The 22,653-nt window shown below is 33.7% G+C and overlaps 3 protein-coding genes and 3 pseudogenes across 6 annotated transcripts; 1 reads left to right on the top strand and 5 right to left on the bottom strand.

Annotated features, from left to right (window-relative positions):
- Window positions 1–321: 321 nt before the first annotated feature.
- On the bottom strand, window positions 322–6,574 carry LOC120113803 (phosphatidate phosphatase PAH1-like). 4 transcript variants are annotated; one of them, XM_039134855.1, is made up of 12 exons: window positions 6,481–6,551; window positions 5,961–6,018; window positions 4,383–5,873; window positions 2,918–3,516; window positions 2,749–2,822; window positions 2,428–2,512; window positions 2,264–2,350; window positions 2,050–2,122; window positions 1,171–1,214; window positions 938–1,066; window positions 736–834; window positions 322–633 (listed from the first exon to the last, which is right to left on the bottom strand). In XM_039134855.1, exons 3-12 carry the CDS (start codon window positions 5,851–5,853, stop codon window positions 580–582), a joined length of 2,715 nt encoding a protein of 904 aa, XP_038990786.1. In that variant the 5' UTR covers window positions 5,854–5,873; window positions 5,961–6,018; window positions 6,481–6,551; the 3' UTR covers window positions 322–579. The 4 variants fall into 4 exon arrangements, with proteins under 4 accessions (XP_038990786.1, XP_038990783.1, XP_038990785.1 ...); XM_039134852.1 differs by having other exon boundaries at window positions 4,383–6,018; window positions 6,481–6,574; XM_039134854.1 differs by lacking the exon at window positions 6,481–6,551 and adding an exon at window positions 6,239–6,404 and having other exon boundaries at window positions 4,383–6,018.
- Window positions 6,575–9,293: 2,719 nt separating this feature from the next.
- Window positions 9,294–9,981, top strand: LOC120113665 (annotated as a pseudogene).
- Window positions 9,982–11,156: 1,175 nt separating this feature from the next.
- On the bottom strand, window positions 11,157–12,147 carry LOC120113798 (ABC transporter G family member 6-like). The gene has a single exon (XM_039134848.1). The coding sequence runs from the start codon at window positions 11,717–11,719 to the stop codon at window positions 11,219–11,221; it is 501 nt and encodes a 166-aa protein (XP_038990779.1). The 5' UTR covers window positions 11,720–12,147; the 3' UTR covers window positions 11,157–11,218.
- Window positions 12,090–12,738, bottom strand: LOC120113664 (annotated as a pseudogene).
- A 1,002-nt stretch (window positions 12,739–13,740) lies between these two features.
- LOC120113663 lies at window positions 13,741–16,615 on the bottom strand. The gene is made up of 6 exons (XM_039134739.1): window positions 16,610–16,615; window positions 16,438–16,501; window positions 14,730–14,855; window positions 14,415–14,587; window positions 14,105–14,303; window positions 13,741–13,970 (listed from the first exon to the last, which is right to left on the bottom strand). Exons 1-6 carry the CDS (start codon window positions 16,613–16,615, stop codon window positions 13,741–13,743), a joined length of 798 nt encoding a protein of 265 aa, XP_038990670.1.
- A 1,564-nt stretch (window positions 16,616–18,179) lies between these two features.
- Window positions 18,180–20,158, bottom strand: LOC120113661 (annotated as a pseudogene).
- Between the last annotated feature and the right edge of the window lie 2,495 nt (window positions 20,159–22,653).

Below are 22,653 nucleotides of genomic sequence, written 5' to 3'. Positions count from 1 at the left end.
TCCATTGGAAAAAAATAACTACGGTTTTTCTTATTGAATATTAAAAGCAATAAATGTCTATGAGAAAAAGTCGGTCTACTTCCAACAATCAAAATAATTCGAATATTTATATATTTTTTTGAATTATTTAAAAGTTTAGATTTATTTTTATTAATAAATTATTTAAATATTATAATTTAAATCTAAATCTGAATTAAATATACTTGTCAAATACTTAAATTTAACTGGTAGGAAGAAAGGATTATATATATGTATGCATATAGAGCGTGCCATCAGGTATTACAATAAAAAATATTTAAATTAATATATTCAAACAAGGGATACTGCTATAATGTAAAAATTGTATTATTATTGAAGTTTATAAAGTCGTACAAAATAAACATAAAGAATGTTGTAATCTCTACGGGAACAAAACAGCTATTGAGGGAGGCAATGATTGAATTTATTCACTTCACCTACCTATGACTCCGTACAATCATTTGAATGTAATACAAAACGAAGACCGCAGAACGCAAGGTTTAAAGCTTCAATAATCTCTTCTGTATGTGGCGCGTATTTTTGTAATCTCTACCGGCAGGCTCACTCGATATCCGGCAACGGCATTTTCCAAAAATTCCACGAGTTAAAATCTTCCTGCAAAGGTGTCGGAATATCAGTCACCGTTGAACTTCCAAGGCTCCGAGACAAAGCTTAACAGGGGACAGTTATAAAGAGTATTCTTAAAAATTCTTTTACCTGTTCGACCAACGAGGTTGGAGGAAACATGTCATTAACGAGAGTATGCAACGACGTATACGACTTCACATTGATACAATGACTAACGGCCACCTCACCCTGCCGGTTTCAAGTCGGATTGTTAGAAAGTCGATACGGTAAACTCATTACTGATTATGGTTCATATTTTCCCTCAAGAGTAGGACATAGAAAGCATGTATACCTTTGGGTTGATGATAAAAATCTTGCCCTTGGGAATCCCGATTTTTCTATAGCTCAGCTCATCCGTGTCTCTGTTTCCAAAGCCCGCATAAAACGGATTGTAATCGGAGGGAAACAGTTTCTTAATATCCTGCAATGCACACATGAGAAAGGAACCCAAAGTGAAAAGACCGAACCTATTGCAATAACCTGTTTCGATCTAGATTGAGAAACAAGAAGTATTTTGGAATTTACCTCCAAACATGCTATTTTAAACTCATGAGGTGCTCTTCTTATTACTGCAATTAATAAGGTGGAAATGGTAGAATAAATCAGAATGAATGATGCAATTAATAGTACAGCCTAAAGATTCTGATATAAATAAAGGATCAAAACACAGATAAATTACTTCCAACTAAATATATGTACTAGTTTTCTTTCTGAGATTATTGTATGTATAAATTAAATTATTTTAATATGTATAAATAATTTAAAATAAATATTATAGTATTTTTTTTTAAAATTAATTATAAAGAATCTAAACAAATAAAAATATAAAAAATTAAAATCAATGTCATGATGATGTAAGATTATATATTTCACAAAACAGCGTTTTCTATAATTTAGATTTAGAAATATATTCTATAAAAAAGTTATAAGTTGTATTTAATACTAAAATATTAATATTGTTATCACCATGTTATTTTAATAGTATTGAAGACGACAGATCAATAAATGACAGTGTCCACTTGTCAAACTTTTAGAGCACCACAGAGAATTATTTCCTACGTTGCTTGTGTTCTATATATAATTATATGATTTAATCATCAACCTAATTAAAAAGAAAGGTTTAGAAAACAAAATAATCAAATCCTTCTAAGAAATGTAGTGTTAATAAATTAATTTATATAATCTTTTTAAAAAATAAAGAGTTTAACTTAAATTTTAAAAAATATAAAAAGAAAAATATCTGTCTATAATTATTTTATAATTTCTTAAGACATTTTGAAAGTTCCCATGCAGAGTAAATACTGCTAACAAAATAACGTATTTTTTGTAATAAATACATTTTTGAATAGAAAATAAGATATAATATGATAAAAAATCAAACATATGATAAGAACAAGATGTCACCTTCACGGTACAATGAGGGAAACAAACCGTCAGGGGAAATAACAACAGGTCCATTCGGTAAAGCATTTCCATCCTATATAAACAAATCAATCAGTTAAAATCTTTTTACCAGTGAGGATGGTTTCGAAATGTTGGCCTACCACTTTAACTTTCATAAGGAAAATGTAAAAGTTGTATTTAGATGCAAAGGCAAAGGTAAAATAAAATGTTCTACCTGTTTCAGGTTGATTAAAAAACTTCTGGTTAGATATGCCTGAACAATTGCTCGTGCACTCAGAAATAGCAGCTGATATCCGTTCTCCTGTTGTGAACAGATAATTCAGTATTTAAAATCAGATACCCGAGGAAATCGATTTGATACCATGCATGTCAACATACCTTAATAGCAGAGAAAAGTTTAGCTACACCAGATTGTGTCCAATCCCTTCCAACTAATGGCATAAACTGGCCTAAAACGTCAGACCTGAAAGAGATAGTGTCAATGTTATTGAAAGGCACATCTTGCATTAAAACTATACATGATTGAAACATATTCAAAGGAAAGATTTCACCACAAATCAAATAAGCTATCACAACTTCTAGAAATACAAGTTGATTCTTTAATACTAAAGATCATAGTGGAACACTCTTAAGTAATGGGTGAAACAATAACATTTTAAATAGTGCGTGGATATAACATCAGAAGATAAAAGTCCATACTTAGTGATAGTGCCATCAACATCTGAGATTACGATCTTTGCATTCCACTTCCACAGGTAAATATGAGCATCAACCTGTTAAAGATGCATAGGTTTAGGAGGATAAATTGTTAAAATTAACACAAACCTTGCAAATCTAAAGGAAGAATTGATTGGTAGAGAATTGATACCTGTTGTGTTCCCAGAACCCTGGTGGAGAAGCTGAAAGTAATCTTATTCTGACCATCTTTCAGATTCAAGGAAGATATCTGCTCACTATTGGGAACATTTGTCCTAATAAATTGCTTGCGGGGAGATTCAATCTTCCCACTGGATTCTGCAGTTGAACCTACTGGTGAATTTTGTAGAGTAGATTCGGTATCTACAAAGTCGTCCTCGGTAGATAAATTACTGTGGGTGTGCTCAAGTGTTTTGACCCTTCTAAAGGGAATAGGCCAAAGCCTCCATCTACGACCAGAGGATGTGGAAGTGATTGTATAATCATCGTTCTTTGGGTTTGATGACTCATTCTGTTCAACAGGGATTGCATCTTGGGGTTCAACATCTAACTCTAAACCAAATGCAGCCATTCCAAGAACAATAGGAGCAGCTTTTTCCCATGGAATGTACCTCTCTCCAAATCGGATGATTAGGTTTGCATTACTATTAATGGACATTGCATTATTTTTATATTCCTCATGTGATATGCGGTGTGCTTCAAAGACTTCTGCAGCAGCATCTCGTCCCATACCCGCATGAAGTTCATCTCCACAAAGTGAGATCTCAAATCCTGGAAATATAAGATGAGCAAGAAAAGCTAAGACTATGATAGATTTGAGAATCTATTTATATTTCAATTTTTCTGAAACAATGCTCCTTCTATATTCAAAATTTTCAAAAACACGTTTGTTAAATAAATAAGGAGACATGTTTTCAGAAAATAAAATAGTGAAAATGGGGTCGGTATGTGCATTTTCAAAATTAAAACATGCAAAACAATTCTTGGCAATAAACATAAGAGTTCAATAAAACAAAACAAACAGCAGTTCGTGTTTCATAATGTTAACAATTATCAAGAAAAGAACAGATATTCTTTTCCCAATCAAACTCTACAAATGTAGTGACAAAAACTATTCTATAAAACACAAAAGGCCAAAGTCAGATGTCAAACTATAGGATCACTAATTAGAGAGAATAATGACAACGTTTTTTTCAGCTTTTGCCCCTAAAATAATAATAATAATCTAGAATGTCAGATGAGTTAAATTTGGGTCTTTAGATTGTTTACAATGACGGTCAAAAAGAAAATAATAATAATAATCTTGCATGTTTGGTGATTTGAACTTAGGTCTTAGATGGTTTGCAACGACAACTGAAAAATTTCTTAAAGTTACCTGTTTCTTTGAAAACATCCTTTTTTTTTTCTTTTTGTTCTCTAATTTTGGCCCATTTTCATTCCATTTTCTAGGAGACATGTTCTATTTTTACAACCAAAAATGCTTTCCCTCGCATTCTATACATATTATTATAATGAAAACAGTCTTATTTTGTCTTCTCAAACAAAACACTGAGTTTTCCAGGAGAATTAGAGCAAAAATAAGAGTGTAAAACAATTAAAGGAGGTAAAGTTCCTAAGGTGGGTCCTTAGTGCCTTACCCGAGCTAGCACGAGTTTCTATCTCTTCACCAGAAGTTGCAGTTTCCATGATCTCATGTTTCCTACTCTTATCCTCAGGCGCAGGACTTTGCTCACTGCTATTTATCCCTTCAGTTGCTGCTGATGTACCAAATTGTTCATCTTTTTGTTCAGGGTCATTACTAACAGAATCAATAGATGAATTGTTGGAACCTGTATGATCTGTATCCCGCACTTCTTTTTCAAATGTTTCACCCTCAACTAGTAAAACAAGAGATCCATTATTGTTGGACAAATCGGGACTACAAGAGGAAGATAACACATCTTTATTTCTAGAGTCACCAACAGCTCCCTCTTCAGTTTCATCAGCGTCTGGAAGACTGAAAGGAGGTTTATCTTGTGAAACCTGAGCTTCTAATGGGCTAACTATGTCTTCAGAAATAATGTCTTCCCTGTATCTGCCCAATTCAGATAGTTCAAGGCAGCTCTTAAAAATATCATCCTTATTATGCATGGATGCATCTTCAACATCACTCTGCCTGCTCACTTCACTGTCTCGGACATGGTTAGAAAGGTTCGGAGTTTCTTCAGTCTGACAGGCATGTTCCACCCCATTTCCATAAACTTCTGGATGGTTCAAAGTAGTAGAATCACTGTTCAAGCTGCAAATGGTATCAGAGGAATCCTTAGCTGCGGCTGAATTGAGCTTACTTATATAGTCAGCAGCCCATACATTGTCACTTGAACTAAACTCCTCATTGTTCCCACAGAAGTCAGGTTCTTCACCTGGTCCTAGATGGAACTGAGGTGTGCTTAGATGCACATTTTCGGCACTCTGTTCTGATGCTGAGACAGGGGCTGTAAGTACGTGGCCATCCACACTGACCAAGACAACTTCTGAATCTGAACCCTGTGCTTCACCAAAACACTCACCATTTAAACCCTCATATCTGGTAGACCCATATTCTGACAAATTAACCGATCCCTCTATTAAGGACTGCTCATCCTGAAAGTCATAGAACCTAGTATCATATTCTGCCCTTTCAAACCTCTTTGGATTTGTGGAATCAAGTTCGTTCCTCAACTGAGCCACCGCTGAATCTGAGATACTATGGTCAAGTCTACAAAATTCACCAATCTTTTTATTACCTTCATCTTGTAAAACTTCATCATCAGAATCTTTCAAATCATCATTTGTCTCGATTCCTTTGCAAGGATTAACCTCCCTTGCAAAATATGCTTCCCCGGAGTTATCAAGATACATATGAAAATCCGCTTCAACACCATTAACAGTTATATGAACAACCTTCTCAGCCCCTTTCAACACACCCTGAAACTTCCCAAACCGAACATACCAAGGTGTGCTTCGGAAACTCCCATCTTGTTGCTGAACAACAATCACATCAACAGCCCCACCAAAAGGATGGAAAGGTGTAGCAACAGAATACACGCCTTGTGAAATTAAACTCCCAACTTTGCCAACCACATTCATTTGTCAATCCTAATCCTTCACTAGATTAACAAAATTCAAAGAAAAATAACAAGAACCCTTTACAGATTCTTTATTTTCTGCAAAGAAAGATGAATCCAACAAATCACCGTAATCATCAAAATCTTTCTTTCCCTTCAACCACATTTATTCTTTAACTCGAGGTATCTGCATTCAATTCAAAACCAAACCAAGCAAATATTAAACCCTAAAATCTTCCTATTTAATCCGCAAGAAAATAAAATGCAAAAAAAGGAAAGCAATTAAGGGGATCAATCATCCATATCTTCCATACCAACTCTAGTAATCGGAAATCTACTTTGACAGATATTAAGTAAAAATCCCAAAATAGAATGTTAAGACGCATTTATTACAAAAGAAGAAATACGTAACCTCGAGAAACACCAATAACTCGAGTTACTTCTACAATTTTCTCGAGAACCAAACAGATATTAAGCGTTGATTGTACAAGTATAGAGAAGTCAAACAAGATTCATAAGAGACAGAGAGCCAATGCAAAAATAAAGAAAGAGAATTGGATATTAAAGAATCAAACTCTTGTTTGTTCAAAAGTTTTCAACATTGATTTATAAATGTTTATAATTTAGTCAAAGTCATTAAAAAACTTACAGATTATGCGCAAAAGAATATTACGTGAAGGACAAATCTCGCAGCTTGAAATCATCAAAATTCTAAGATCGTCTCTATTTTTAGCTTCCAATTTCGATTTTTTTTCTTTTTGGTATCAAAATTAAAGTTTTTTTGTTATCAAAAATGAAATTTAAATGGTCATGTGGGGTGAGCAATAAGTACTTAATCCTTGGCTGAAATTATTTGAAGGCTTTTTAAATAAATCGTCTAGAGTTTTGGATAAAATTACGCGATAAACTACAGCTCTGGCGTGATAATTTATGATTCATCAAGGATATTTATGGAATTCCACCTGGTCTTTTTAAATACTACTTTTATGATATGGGGGATTATCACCTTGGAATCCTAAACAAAAAAATTAATTAAATTTAAAGCTAAAATGCCCTTCATTTTATATTTAATTTTCCTTTTATTTTTTTTATTTTCGTGTTTTAGTTTATTTGTTTATGATTACTTATATATAATAATAATTTTTATTTATATATTTAATATGGTAAAATTAAGAGGCTGTTTGTTTGGCTGAAATCATTCAGTGATGAATGTTGAACCGTTCAGTATTCAGCGCATTTGTTTCACACCCCTGAATGATTAAGTTCCGACAGATTCAGTAAAACAGTGTTGAATGATTCAGCATCAAAGTACATTCTGAATGATTCAGAGTCATTATCAAACAGCATGTCACATTCATAGTTAATTCATACAGAGTCTCTAAATCATTCAGCATTTGAATGATTCAACACTTAATCATTCTGAAATAAACAAACAAACCCTAAATCATATATTAAACTAATCTTAAAACACTTCCTTAAAAGATAATAATTTTTTAAAAGTATCCTAATTATGGATAGAACTACATAATCATCTACACTATCTGAATTCTGCTGTCTGCCAAACTAAGACCAAAAATAACTCAAAATAATTTTTTTTGACATTAAATAACTCAAAATAATTCAAATATAAATATATGATCAGAAACTATATAATCCAAATACTATATAATATATAGAAAATTCTACCTACCAACCTCATAAAAGAGTGCACCCTCTTTTTTCTAACGTAACTCTTCAATGTGTCTCCCGCAAAAACCAGACACGTGTTTTATTTCTCCGATCCTTTTGACCAATGTTATTTATATGTGTTCTCCATTTTTTAAAATTAGATTCATATTATACGACAATAGTGTGTTTTTAAGTTTTCCTTCATTTGAGTTAAAGTGATATAAATTTATAATAATTTTAAATGTATATTTTATTTATTTATATACAATCATATTATTAAGCATTTTAATTATTTGTATAATATTCCATGTGATATTTCCATTTCATATTTTATATAAATTATTATAATTATTAATTTTAACTTTAGATTAGTTAACCACAAACCATGGTAAATGAATTGTTGATGTTCATTGAAGACTCAGGCTCGAGTACCATAAATGCCAAGAGTGTGAACGTATAATATCGAGAGGTTAAGAATTATCTTTAAACATATACTACATTATATTTACCTTAGATTAATTTATTTAAAATCATATAATTTTAGTTAATATGCATTGATAAAAAAATTAAAACGTCATGTTTAAAATTTTAATACAATTTTATACAAGGATGGATCTAGAGAGGGTAAGTGGAGATGTCCGCAGGGTCGGAATCAGAAATTTATTAAAGCGGGGGTTTAAAGTATTTTTTTTTATTTTTTGTACATATAAAATTTTAATCAAGGGGATCAGATAAATTTTTATTTATTTATTTTTTAAAAGTATATATTTTTAATATTAATTAATAATTAAAAAAATTGGCGGGGACCAGAAGATTCGTCAGTGGACGTTTGTCCCCTTAAATTTTTTTAAATTATTATATATTTTAGATATTTTCTTTATATTTTATATTAGAAATATGTTTTCGCCTCTAAAATTTTATAAACTCTCCCCTACTTAAAATTTTATAAATTTATCTTTCCTAATATGCAATTTTTTGTTCATCCCGAATAAATATTATACGAGAAATTGATGAACTGGGCTATTATTAGTGTCACTCACATTAATACCATTTTCAAGCAATTCAATGTCTTCATTATCTAAGATCGAGATCAAATCTTTAAGAATATTTGAATTATCATTCTCCACGTGTCTTTATACAAAATTATAGATCATGAGTTATATGGTCGTTGACAATCTATTTATGAATCGAACATTTATTATGAGAGTCAAAAATATTCGACAGAGCTTCATCACGTCCACATTGTAATATAATAACTATTATTTATAATTTTTAAAAACTATGAAATTTCAATTTAATCTTTTTGAAAATAATAACGTTATTTTATATATTATCTAATTCTTAAATTACCCATAATCTTCAACGGAAAGTAATTACACTTTAAAATATTTGAATCTATAATCTCCCATACATGCAAAATAAATTAAAACTCGACTAATCATGAAATTATAAAATTACAAAGTCCCGAAGTAAGGCGTATTGTTGAGTCTTGATTTTATAAGACAACTGTTGTTTGTTTGCCACTGTTAGGCTTATAGGTGTTATGCAGTTGAGGAGGTTGAGTGCAGTTAAGGGCTGTTGAGAGTTAGTTACTTAATTATATTATGTGTGAAGTGAGTGAGCTATGTTGTAAAAGCTATATAAAGCATGACCTGGTGCCTTTGTAAAACACAACAAGAAATACAATTCATATTCTCTATTCAATATACATGACTTGATTGCTTTCTCACTAAATTCTCAACATGGTATCACTCGCCAAACGGTCTTGACTTTATTTTTTTTTTCTTTCACTGCATGGAAGAGGAGGAGAAAATGTCTTCGGCAGCGGCAATGGCTGCTAAACCGGCATCGTTTACTGCCAGCTTGGATCCAGCGAATTCCGTTGGGTTCTTGGAGAAGTTTTTTGGGTGTCCGACGGGGACAAATTCCCGCTGGTTGGATATTACTTGCGGCTGTGAGCATACTGCAGCGGTGGCCTCAGATGGGTCATTATTCACGTGGGGTGCTAATGAGTTTGGACAGCTAGGCGATGGCACTGAGAAGGGTAGGAAACACCCAAAGAAAGTAAAACAATTGCAGACAGAGTTTGTGAAATATGTATCTTGTGGGACACATTGTACCGCAACTATTGCAGAACCTCAGGAAAATGATGGGACCATCTCAACATGTATGACTCTGGATTTGGGGACAAAATCAGGGATCAAATTTACCTTGTTTATTTTGGGGTGAATTTGCTCCTAACACGATCATCCATCAAGTGTCCTGTGGAGCAGCACATATAGTTGTTTTATCAGATGAAGGCCTACTACAAGCTTGGGGCTATAATGAGTATGGTCAGCTAGGCAGAGGTGTCACTTTCGAAGGATTACAGGGGGCTCCTGTGATAAATGCATGTGCAAAATTCCTTGATGAGGCTACTGAGCTTGTGAATATTACACAGGTTTCATGTGGAGAGTACCACACTGCAGCTATTTCTGCATAGTAGTATAATCCTTTTGTGTGTGTAAATAGAAGTTTAATTTTGTATTCATTTTTGTTGCTTCTATCTCAAAGTGTCATGGGACTTGAAAGCTTCACAGCCAAGAGTCCATAAAAAAATATGTCAAGGAACCTTGTAAAAGAGGGTGAGGAAGGAAGAAATGAAGGTGAATAAGAAGAACGAAAGAAAGCATCAGCACTTTCGATTCAAAGTGAACAAAAGGAAGCATCGGCACTTTCGATTCAAGAAGAACGAAAGGAAGCACCGACACTTTCGATTCAAGTGAACGGAAGGAAGCATCAGCACTTTCGATTCAATTGTTCATCTTTTCAATAGAAGAGAAGGAAAAGAGAATAGGGAGAATGTTAGGCTTATAGGTTGTTATGCAGTTGAGGAGGTTGAGTGCAGTTAAGGTAATTAAGGGCTGTTGAGAGTTAGTTACTTAATTACGTGTGTATGTGTGAAGTGAGTGAGCTATGTTGTAAAAACTATATAAAAACATGACCTGGTGCCTTTGTAAAACACAGCAAGAAATACAATTCATCTTCTCTATTCAATATACATGACTATTGCTTTCTCACTGAATTCTCAACAGCCACTTTCTTTGAAGTTTCTTCCTCGCCATATATACATTCCAAAACTAAACCCAAGCTTTCCTAAGGCTTGAAAGAGAAGACAGATCCTAAAGTATAGGGATGGCCACATTTTTTTATATAATTTAAAATTTTATTTTATTTAAAAATTATTACTTAAAAATATTTAATATAGTTGCATGATCAAATTTTTAATTATAAATATTTAAAAAGTATTAAAATAAAATTATAATTATAATTAAGAGATCAAGTTGGATATCATTCTATTAAGAACAGATGACGACAACTAACAATGCTTTTACAATAATAAGAAAATTAATGTTTTTATAATTTTAAATGGTTTAATGATAAAAAATTATTTTAACTTAGTTTAATATTTTTTTTATGAAATTTATCATATTTTATAAATCTATAATATCTTAATATATAAGAAAACAAATCCAATATATGAAGCATACAATCAATACATTCTTACATTTTGGAAGGAAAGAAAATCAAAGAAATTTTACATTTGGATGGATATTTTACTTCCTCTTGTCTTGCTCCCAAACATCAAAGTCAAATAGAATAAAACCCTAGAGAAGAAGCCCCATGCAACAATAACCCGCACACAGTTCCATTTGCTTAACTTGGTGATCCCTTGCTGCTTAAGTATATCTTTCCCGGTCGTTAAACACGTTGAACTCGTTATATTCCTCCCCAAAACACGCTCCATGCTCGCCAATAACTCGCTCTTCATCGGCGCCGGCAACGTCCCAAGCGCCGTCTGATCGAACAGTTGAACACCCATAACATAGCATTCCGTCGGATCCAGGAATCAAAGAGATATAATGAAACCATAGCCAGTATTTGGGTAGCCGATCTCGAGCGACGAGGAAGCCACAGAGGACTACTCCGGTGACTATTATGGTGCCTAATCGGACGGCGAACTTCGCCGGCATTCGTCTCGAGTTCGTTAACAATCGTTTGGATAGTACCATCACTTCTATGTAAAATGGATTGGCGAATGATGGAACTGATAATGACTGATTCGCACCACCACCGGAGACTAGCTTTCCGCGAGAAATGCTTTTGGCTATGGCTTCTTTAAGTGGAAGAGTAGTTCGCTTGTTGGAACCAATACTATCATCGTCGCCATTATCATCCATTGATGATGCATTCCATTCCAGGACTTGCTGAATTCGAATAAATTCTGGGTTCCTGAAGGAGTTTCTTCGAGTTCACGGATCAAGTCAAGCGCGAACTCGGAATGGTTTTCGTTTCTCGGAATTGGTTGACCGAAATCACTGAAGAACTGTGAGAGATTCGCCGGTGAATCTTTGTATAACGTTCTTCCGTGTGATAAGATTATCAAGCGATCTATTAATCCTAAAATTCTCGAACTTGGTTCATGAATCGCCATTATCACGATGCTTCCACTTTGTGCAATTCGTTGAAGGACTTTAACAACCATGAATGCACTCGTTGAGTCGAGACCCGAAGTTGGTTCATCGAGGAACAATAGTATCGGATCATGAATTATATCGATTCCGATCGAAACTCGCCTTCGTTCACCTCCCTAAACACCTCGATGACCTTCATCACCGTTTTTACCGCATTTCTCAACCCTAATTGATCAATCAAAGCCCGAACCCTTTCTTTCTTCTTCTTCTTCTTCGAAACCGATCTAGGAAGCCGGAACTCAGCGGAAAACATGAGAGTCTCTTCGACTGTTAACATCGGAAACAAAAGATCATCTTGCATAACATAAGCTGAAATCACCTTGGAAATGCCAGAATCCAAGACCTCCCCATTCAAAGTGATGGTACCCTTGAGACTCTGCTTGGAAATCCGGTTTGCAAGGGGCATCGATCAGGGTTGAATTACCCGACCCGCTTGCAACCAAAATCGCCATGATCTCGCCTTCTCTTGCTTCACCTGCGATACCTTTGAGCAAGCTCTTGGTGTTAGTTTCTGAAGAAACATTTGATTTCTTCCAAATAAAGGGGAACCCCGTTTTGCTGCTAATTTTGACGTCGTAAGTTAAGTTCTTGAATGAAAGCACAAAAGGGTCTAAAATGGGGGATGAACTGCTCTCAGTGTGATCGTTAAGGATCTGATGATGCTCTTCTGAAGGTAATTCCTCAATCTCCATATTTGGATAAGGATGAATGAGTTCCGAGTTGAACATTAAAGACTCGGGGGTTTACCAAAAAAATTAATAGTAGAATTGATGTTTTACGATAATTTGATTTACCTTTCTTGGATCCCACATGGAAATCTTATTCACATCATACATTGTTGAGAGGTTTCCAAGCAACTTCTAATTTTGTTTTTTATTATCGAATAATTACATTTTTATTTAGCTAATATACTTTCGTGTACGAAACTTGGAGATTATAATAGTTATTTGTAATTTCCTAAAAAAGGGTTATTTCTAATAGTATATGATAAACAATGGACCAATTTTCAGTATACTTTGGTGCACCAAACTTACAAATTTTAATAGTTATTTAGTACAGAACCTATTTTAAATATATTTCCGTACATTAAACTTAATAATTATTTTATAATTAGTCTCAATTTCGTATATCATAGGAAAGACAGCATTTTGGTGATTGAAAGATTTGGGTTATATAGACAAGATAACCCCTGCTTTTCCTCTGAAAAACAGATGCATTCAATGAAGCTTTCACCATGGGAGAATCTCGGTTAAAGTGTAGTTACATTTTGAAATGTAACATTTTAGTACTTTTTTTAGCTGTTACAGAAACAACCAATTTTAAAATGTAATGTTCCTTTTTTGAAGTTTTTCACTCTCCTTGTTAGACACACAAATTCACATTCTTCTTTTTTTAACTCTCAAGCAAATTACCAATTTTGTTGACGGATCCATGTACAAGTGCTAAAATTTGCTTTTCAAAGTATAAGGACTGAAATCAATTTCTTAGTATAGAAGCGGGATCTCTACTATACTTTAACCAGCAGCATCAATGGAGGCCTTCAGGCTTCAGCTCTGAGTAGAAACACCAGGCATTGATAATTATACTTTTTGGTTCAATGCCAAAAATGAAGAACCAACTTCATTGTTCGATATCTTACTGTGCAAAAAAGGCCGTTTTTTTCCCTTTCCCTCCCACAAGAAGCAAATTTTTGTGCGAGGTAAACTTACCGTAACAAACATTTTAAATCATATTATAGTACCATAGCCTAGTTCAGCCTCTATATCATCCCCTTCTTCGAATAGCTTTAAGAATTGAGCTTGTTCCTGTTGTCTCTTCTTCTTTTGCCAACGTTTATGTGCCGCCACCAATGCAATTATTGTTACAGTTAAAACCAGCATGGTAATCAGTATAATCATAAAAACATGCATTCCCTTCCCATCATCATCATCACCAGTTTGGGGGGTTGCATTGGAAGCTATAAACACACAGCAAATACCAGTTTGTCAACATACAATGAAAACATTTTGAACATCTGGATTTAAACAGCAATATTACAAAAGCATAAGTGCTATAATTATACGAGGAACGCTTACAAATAAAAAATCTTACCACCCGAAAGAGATGCACATTCTAGACAGTGGAACGTAGCATTAAGTTGCTTTTCTTTGAACAATTTGTATTTCCTAAATGGAGGTTTGAAGTCGAAAGCACAAAACTCCCGCTCGTCATATACATCATGTATTTTAATGATGTCCTGCTCGTAGAATCCACATCGCTTGCATTTCTTGGCATCCAATTGTGTCAATGGCTGAAATCACAAAGATTACACTTTTTCAGCTTTTAAAGTAACATGAAAACGAAGAATACCCAAAGACACCCTTCAGCTTAAACCAAGTTTTAATATCAAATCTCTTCTAACCTGCCAAGATTCTTGACCTCTGAAAGAATAAACGACGCCGGGTTTAGTGACATCGGGTAACAGCGTTTTGTTCTCTCCTTTACAAACGAAGTAGACTGTTGGTGTTGATATCCAACCCAGCGATCGGAATATTTCAATTGAATCCAATGTTACCACAAACGATGAAATTACTCCTAAAAACAGAAAGATTCTTCATTTCAAAATTTCACCTAAACAAACATGGATTTCATCTGCAAAATTATTCCAAATGCCTACTGGGAAACAACTACACAATGTCAGTTTTCTTGTTTTTTTTTCTCGGGAAAGTTATATTACCTTCCCTGGAAAACAACCAAACACGATCCACCAAACGAGAAAATGGAATGAAATTTTCGAGTTTAGCAGATGACGGTTCGACATAGCGAGCTAAAACAATTTCAATTTCTAATTTTCTTTGCTTAACTGGAAAAATTAAGACAAAAAATTACGAGAAACGGTGGTTTTGATTTTTGAAAGTTCATTCTTTTTTGGTTGAAGAGAGAGAGAAAGCCAAAAACTAAAGAAACAAAGATCCGTCGCTGACCGGTTCGCGCTGCGGGTAACTGGACGAGGGTAATGTACACGTGTCAATTTTAAAAGGCGGTTTTAACTTAATCTCTTAGGGTGCGTTTGGTTCATGGAATGTAAATTACCAGTGAGAATAAAAGATTATCATATAATAGGATTACTGGGAATGTTGTATTTTGTGTTTGGTTGGTTTAGGAGGAATATAAGATTACCGTGTTTGGTTAAAGGAATAAAAAATTATTGAATATATATTTGACCAAATTGTCCTTTATATATTTGTATAATTTACAAATTGTAAAATTTATATATTTTCTTTAAAAAATTAAATTCATAATATTTATATAATTTTTTTACAAAATAAAAAATATAAAAAAGGTTTAATGAAAGGGTAAAAAAAAAATTAAACCCCTGAACTTCATATAAAATTTTAATTAGACTTTTTTTTGTAAATCTAATAATTTAAGGATAAATTTATAATTTAACATTCGTAGAATTTTTATTATTCAATGACAGAAGAATGATATTTTTGAAAAAAAATAAAAATTTAAGGGCATTTTAGTCCAAAACGCCGGTAATGTTACAATACCTAAGGGAAGAGAGGTAATGACATTCACGGTAATATACCCAAAAAATCTATTGGTAATAAAACATTACCGGGAATGAGATTTCCAACCAACCAAACATGAAAATATGGGATTCCCATCCCATTGAAATCCTATATTCCTTGAACCAAACATCCTTATGATCATTTGGTCAAATAATATTTATTTTAATAAAAAAATCAGCTAAAACATTTCCTGTTGAAAAGATATAAAAATAAAATATTTACAGGATAGATGAGTCTATACTCTATAGTAAATATCGTAAATTGAAACATATTATTAATATAATATATTAAAACATACCATTAATTAAATTATTATTACGAGGTAAACATTACACATAGTGCTATGAGGATATAAAATAAAAATAATAATTTTTGTAACTAGCATGAATTGAATATAGATCACTTAAGAAATTGTAAACAAATTGTTATATATGACTCGCGTAATTAAAAAATTATCATACCAATCAAATATATCAACAAAAACGCTTTTTTCACAACCTTCCTTCTTTACGTCGCCGTTTCAACGCGATTCTTTAGTATGAAATTACTTGTGAAAAATATCCGAAGAATATATAATAAAAATAAATAATAATTAAATTTAATTCAATAATCAATAATAGTTTAATACTTAAGCATAGTAGAGGACCAAAATCTAGTATGTATTTTAATGATAAATAATATATAAAAATGGCATTAAATTTTAAAGGGTTGATCCCTGACACCATCCTGGCCTGCCCAAAAATGTAGACGGCATGTCCCAAAGCATGGTTTTAGGCCCAAACCAGAATGCCCATGCATAATACTTCTGAAAACGAATAAAATAAAGACGGCGCCGCATTAGCTTCAAGCTTAATTCCACTTCCGCTATACTCGCCTTCTCAGCCACTGTTTGCTCATTTTCACCCATCTTCTTCAGCTGCAACTTCACCCAAATCTGTCCTTCAAAACCCGAAAACATTAGAAAAAGGAAAGATGAATCTCCTCCGAAATGCATTCAAATCGCGCGTTTCTCTTCTAACGGCCAAGTCAACCCCCGCCTTACCTTCATTCCTCCGCGAATCGCCAAGACAGTCTCCACCGAATCGGATCAACAACAACAACCACCGCTGCCCGACGCTTCTGTAGATGCATTTCTCGATTCCGCAAGAAAAGGTTAATCCCTTGAACGCCTCTTTATGTGTTATCTGTAGAGTTTAGGGTTTAGAGTTTATGCAAAAAAAATTAATTTTAATTTTCCCCTGAAATACGCATTTTAGGATTTGTTTATGGGAAACTCTTTGGAACGACTAAGTATACAATGAAGAGCGATATAATCAGCTTGCTTGAAGGCTGTAATCTAACGCCCGATGATATAAAAGTCAGCTACAACCGCATTTTTTTCCCGTTGCAATGTAAACCTCTTTGTTTACCTATCAACTTATTTTGTTTTAATGTTTAAAATTTATTCAAGAATACATATTGGAAACTGGGGTTCCTTTAGATTTTTTGAAAAAGTGCATTCTTTAAAATTAATGCCTGAGTTTTCTTTGTTTGAAATTAGGATGTTGCGGTTCCCATCACCTGGTGCATTTAGTAATGCAACAAGGACAATTCGGAGGTTTGATCGGCTATACCGATTGGACAGGGTAAGTTCAGTTTTATTGTAAATCGATCTAAAAGGGTTTGATTGATAATGTTGGATTTGAAATTTTTGGATATAACAGATTAATGCTGGTGACTGGGACATAGTTACACCATACAATGGGAAAACTGTAAGTTGAACATACATATTTTATAGTACTTTTTATTGTTCAGTTGAATTTCGACATTTTGAGAAACTGCATTATCATGTTATAGCTATATGCATTGTCAGTTTCGATAAGTGAACTTTGTCATAGGACAACATGAAACTATTATATACATTATATTGGTATAGTCGAAGTTATGAATGGACTTCTGTACTGTGGAAGGCTTCTTGACTTTTCGGCTTTTACAACCAGTGATGACGTGCAACATTTATCTATTTTGCAATGAAATTTCCATCAACTACATTAGACCTTCAGGTTTATATTTATTTTGGCCTGTGTTTGTTTAAGATTTTTGGGAGAGGTTATACCTTAATCTTTTAAGAGCCTTTTCCGTGAAATTTCCATCAGCTTTCAACTTCAAACACTTTCATGGCATTTTAAAGACTTTTGGCTTACTTAGCAAGGCCCTAATCTTATATGAGTTTGCCAAAATTTTCAGGTGCTGCTGCAAGGGCTTCCCCGAAGTGCGGGTTTTGAAGATGTAGAGCGTTTCCTTTCTGGTTGTGACTATGACTCATCATCGATCCAATCATTTACATAGACCAGACCTGGATCGACCAACGTTTTCAGATTAACAACTGTGCAATTCCCCTCTCATATCCAAGCAATGAATGCATGCATTAGCAAAAACAGAAAAGTCTGCCTCAACAATCAAGTCTCAGTCCGAGTTCTTTATTAAAAATCCGATCATTTTGGGATATCGCTTTAAGATTGACCACCAGAATGGCAGACTTCATGATCCAAACCAAAAAGAGAACATTAATCTTAAGTAATGAAAAGCCTGAAAAAGCATACTTTAATTATCTTCAAATTACATCTGATTCCATTAAAGAACTTGAATTGTTCATAAGAAAGCATCATCAACCTCTTCCTCATGCATTTCTGGCACATAACCTAATAGTCTCATATTGTCTACCAAGCAACTCAAAACATCAAGAATTGCACTCACCTTAGTATTCGACTTATCTTCTGCTATAAACCTGAAAAGTTTATTCTTAACTTCAATCCAGCTATACCCAGGATTGGTTTTGAGTCCTTTATCTTTCATCACTTTACGTACTCTAGCTACCTGATCCCATCGCTTCGCACTAGCATATAAACTCGTCAATTGGACATGGGTCGCCGAACAACTGGGTTCTAAAAGTAGCCTGCTCTGGGCAGGCTTTATCCCGATCCAGATGTTCCCATGAAGCCTGCAAAAAGAAAGCAAACAACTCCATATAACAGCATTGGGACGAATAGGCATCTTTAGTATAAAATCTAGAGCCTCTTGTAATAATCCAGCTCGGCCGAGAAGATCAGCATAGCATGAACAATGATCCAGTGCTCGACACCGTGTACGATCATCGAGCCAAAACAAGCACAGCCTTGTTTGACAAGACCGGTGTGACGGCAGGAAGAGAGGACTCCAATGAAAGTGATGGCATCAGGTTTTATTTTCTCCTCTCTCATCTTTTCATAAAGATCAACAGCCTCCATTGCAAGGCCATGTTGAGCATACCCGCGATCATTGAGTTACAAGACAATATCTTATTTACCAGCCACCTCTCAAATATAAATATTGCATCTTCAATGCTTCCACATTTACAATACATAGAAATAAGGGCGTTGCAAATATAAATATACGAATCGAAACCCATTTGAATGACTTGACCATGGGCACTCCTCCCTTCCTCAAAGCTCCACTACCCGTACAAGCTCTCAAAAGACTTGTCAATGTGAAATCATTTGGTTTCAAGGTCGTATTCTTCATCATATTATATAGCTCCAAGCACATATCAATCTGCCATCCTTGTGCAAATCCAGCAGCAATAGTAGTCCATGAAACTACATTCTTTACAGGCATTTCTTCGAACACCTTATAAGCATTCCCCAACTCCCCGGATTTTCCATAGACAGTAACCAAAGAACATCCCACATAAACGTTTCTGAAAATCCAGTTTTTATTGCTAAGCTATGATACTGAATTCCACCAAGGAGGCTATGTTTTGTCCCACATAAACTTATACCATTTGACAGCGCAACGGGATTAAATGTTGAATCCTCTTTATTTGTAACAGGAGCATCAAGAATTTCCTTGAAGAAAATTGGGAGATTTTCTGTCGGTAAATCTGAATAACCTAAATCATCAAAACAATTTTGTACAGTAAACTGATCTGAGTTTGTTTCTAGAAAATCTTGGATGAGACGAAGATGGTTTTGGCGGGAAGTGGAGGGGTTGGTTTCGAGGATATAATGTCTCTGATTCTCAATGCTTTGTTTAATTTCTTGCTTGTAGGATTCAGTTTTAAAGAGAAATTTCTCGATTGAGATAGAAAGAATAGAAGAGGTTTCAAAGTGAAGCACGGATTCCTTGGGATAACTGATTTAAACATATTCATAGCTGGAAGCAATCCATGAATGTATGGATGGAGTTTTCAACAACTGAGATCTGTAAGTAATGCCGTCTAATTATGACAGAACCCGATCAAATAAAATTTAATTTCAAATAATTTGAGATAATTATCAGATAGTAATATATTTTTTAGAATTTTTCTTAATTATTAACTATATATATTCTGTAAATACAATTTCTCAAACTTCAATTTTTTTCAGAATGATATTTTTTTTATTATTGAAATCATTTAATGAATTTTATAACTTAATACAACAGAGATGTATTTAGCTGGTTTTATCTCTCTCTCGATATGCTTTCCACCGTCTGCGATTTACTTGCCGCCACTTGTGCCCGCTGTTGCATAATTAGATTCACTCGAAATATAAGAACACTGAGCTACATTTCCTTTATAACAAAGCTCTCCCATTTAACCATCAATTTCAGGGTACTTCACACTTTGAAATGAAGATGTCCTCGTAGGAGCCTCTTTGCCATGTTTGTTAGGGTTCAAGGCCAGCGTTTCTCCTTCATTTACCATCAAATTCGATCATTTTGTTTCCTAATTTCAACATCTAACATGAGATTCAACACAACCAATTAAAAACTATATTGATTTCAAAGTGAAAAAACAAAGATAAAAGTACCTTTTGGCAAAACAAGATAATGATAACAGAGATCAACAAGCATTCGCTTTGCTACTTTTGCACTGTGATTCGGTTACGAAAAAGCACGCACTTCTTTAGGGTAAATTTTCATTTGCGTGTGTTTTTATTATAATAGGACAGATTGCTTCTACCGCTCAATAATGATGAAGCAACAAAGTTTAAACAGAAGCTATCTATGCTTAGCAAAAAAGAAAGGCGTTTATATTAATATGGTTGATGATCTCGCACCGGCCGAAATGTATCATTTTGATTTTAGATCGGCATACAAAGTTGAAGTTTTTGATAAATATTGCCGATACATATAAATCCATATAAATTGGTACAAGATTTTAAAGACAAGAATTGAATTTTGATTTAAGCCATCATTTCAAAAGATGAATGTAATTAATCATATAAAAAATGTGAACTAAACATTCCTATAGAGGTTCGAAAATTAAAAGATCTTTGCCATAATAACCTTCAAAACCAATCATTAATGTACCCCACTAAATTGTGTAAGTACACTCGGTGGCCAAAACTTAAGATGGCATTAGAAATACACTGTAAACTATTAGGTGTACTTGGGGACCTTATTAATGATTTTATGTTTTACATTTACATATACTATTATAAATTTGAAAATATAAGCTTCTATTAAAACAAAACTAAAAAGTAAACTATAATACATAGTTACACTATGTAAGAAAGATATAGTTGCATATATATATATATATATAAATTAAACTATAATACTTGTGAATTAAAAACAATATAAACTGAGATACTGTCAATCCAAAGCTTTAAAGTAAATAATGTAAGATTTTGTGACTCCCTCAATGTTCAACCGGTCTTCCATACAAATATTTCCAACCAAAAAACAAATTCCAACGAAACTAATTACTGTCAATTTGTTACCAACACTTCATCTTTACACGAAAAAAGAAAAGTTACATAAACCATAAAACAAACTCAGGAAACATTAACAAACTTCATTCCCAAAACAATTACCTTCTAGGGTTGATCAGCAAATTCACCTGGTGAGACCAAAGGGAAGCTAGCAATCACCTTCAAGTGAGGTAGTGTCAGTTATCTCAAGTACCAGAAAAAAGAAATTCTGAAGGAAAGGACTCAGAAAAAGGTGTTGGCTTTTCGATTCAAGTAATCTCATCAATGATTGAAAATGTTCCCCACATTTAATCTTTTATAAAAACTATTCCCAGTTTTCAGTATACCTCTCATGATCAAATGATGAACAGCAGTAGTATCATATCCACAACAGCATTGCGTTGGTCATTTCTCATAGAAAGATAATTAACTAATAAAGTTGGATTAATTCCATTTGAGCCATGAGTATCATGCGCAGATACCCATGCAAACATATGTATACAAACCAGCAAATGTGTGCATTAGTAAATATGCATGCCCGTACACATATCCAAAAAATTAATCTATTTCTGTTTATGACAACATTCAGTGATTAAATGAACAAAACGATCTAAACATAAGCCTCTCACAAATTCCCTCAATCAAGCTTTTCTAATCACTTTTTAATGTAAACACAGAAAACGTTATCCTTGTTTTTGCTCAAATCAAAGGCATTTATGTGTATCGTTTGTCCTACAGCTAGAGCTCCACTCCAAAAAAAAAAAAAAGACCTATGACCCTATCACAAACATATAAAAACCAAGGCTATTTATGAAAAAGATAAGTCGCAAGAATTCCCATGAAGCATGTATTATCTAATACTTTAGGTTCTTTAACCCATAAAAATAGACAGACACAATATGAATACTACTGCTGTCTCACACTTGGTCATACTATTCAACTGATACAGTATAAGATGCTCTACCAAAATATCACCACAGGAAGGGAACAAATCAATCATTGAAGAAGTTACTTACTCCGTGCTTTCTCAACTACTTATCAAAAGGGAAATGTTGAAATTTTCTACCCTACACCAGAATTTTTAATGCTCTTTGTAGGATTTGAGATAGGTTAACACTACAGGTGATAGTTGATTCCCCTAAAGGATAAAGGAGTTCTGCATGTAAGAATTCTGAGGTTGGAAGGAAAACATTGTAAAGAAGCTGCTGAGGGAATCACAAAACGTTAGGACACTAATAGACCTGAAAAGAAAAGATAATGCAAAGAATAAGTAATTGAATGGATCTACTTAAACAACTATATTTGAGGATATAGCTGTATGTAATTATGTATATAGAAGATAAAAGATTTATATCTCCAAAGTCACCTTCTAACTATGTATGAAACTTGTATT

This window comes from Hibiscus syriacus, unplaced genomic scaffold (genome assembly GCF_006381635.1).
Source record: "Hibiscus syriacus cultivar Baekdansim isolate YM2019G1 unplaced genomic scaffold, ASM638163v2 tig00110213_pilon, whole genome shotgun sequence".
Classification (NCBI taxonomy): Eukaryota; Viridiplantae; Streptophyta; class Magnoliopsida; order Malvales; family Malvaceae; genus Hibiscus; species Hibiscus syriacus.
Note: the sequence above shows the minus strand (reverse complement) of the source record. Positions and strands in the feature narration are given on the sequence as shown.

Excerpts from the sequence above, each read along its gene's own strand:
- LOC120113798 (XM_039134848.1), bottom strand. The coding sequence starts at position 11,719 with ATGGATGATAATGGCGACGATGATAGTATTGGTTCCAACAAGCGAACT.
- LOC120113663 (XM_039134739.1), bottom strand. Across the intron at positions 14,588-14,729 it reads TTGGTTGTTTTCCAGGGAAG|GAGTAATTTCATCGTTTGTG; the intron begins GTAATATAACTT and ends TTCTGTTTTTAG. Across the intron at positions 14,304-14,414 it reads GAGGTCAAGAATCTTGGCAG|CCATTGACACAATTGGATGC; the intron begins GTTAGAAGAGAT and ends TTGTGATTTCAG.
- LOC120113803 (XM_039134852.1), bottom strand. The coding sequence starts at position 5,853 with ATGAATGTGGTTGGCAAAGTTGGGAGTTTAATTTCACAAGGCGTGTAT. Across the intron at positions 2,823-2,917 it reads GGGTTCTGGGAACACAACAG|GTTGATGCTCATATTTACCT; the intron begins GTATCAATTCTC and ends CATCTTTAACAG. Across the intron at positions 2,513-2,748 it reads GTTGATGGCACTATCACTAA|GTCTGACGTTTTAGGCCAGT; the intron begins GTATGGACTTTT and ends TATCTCTTTCAG.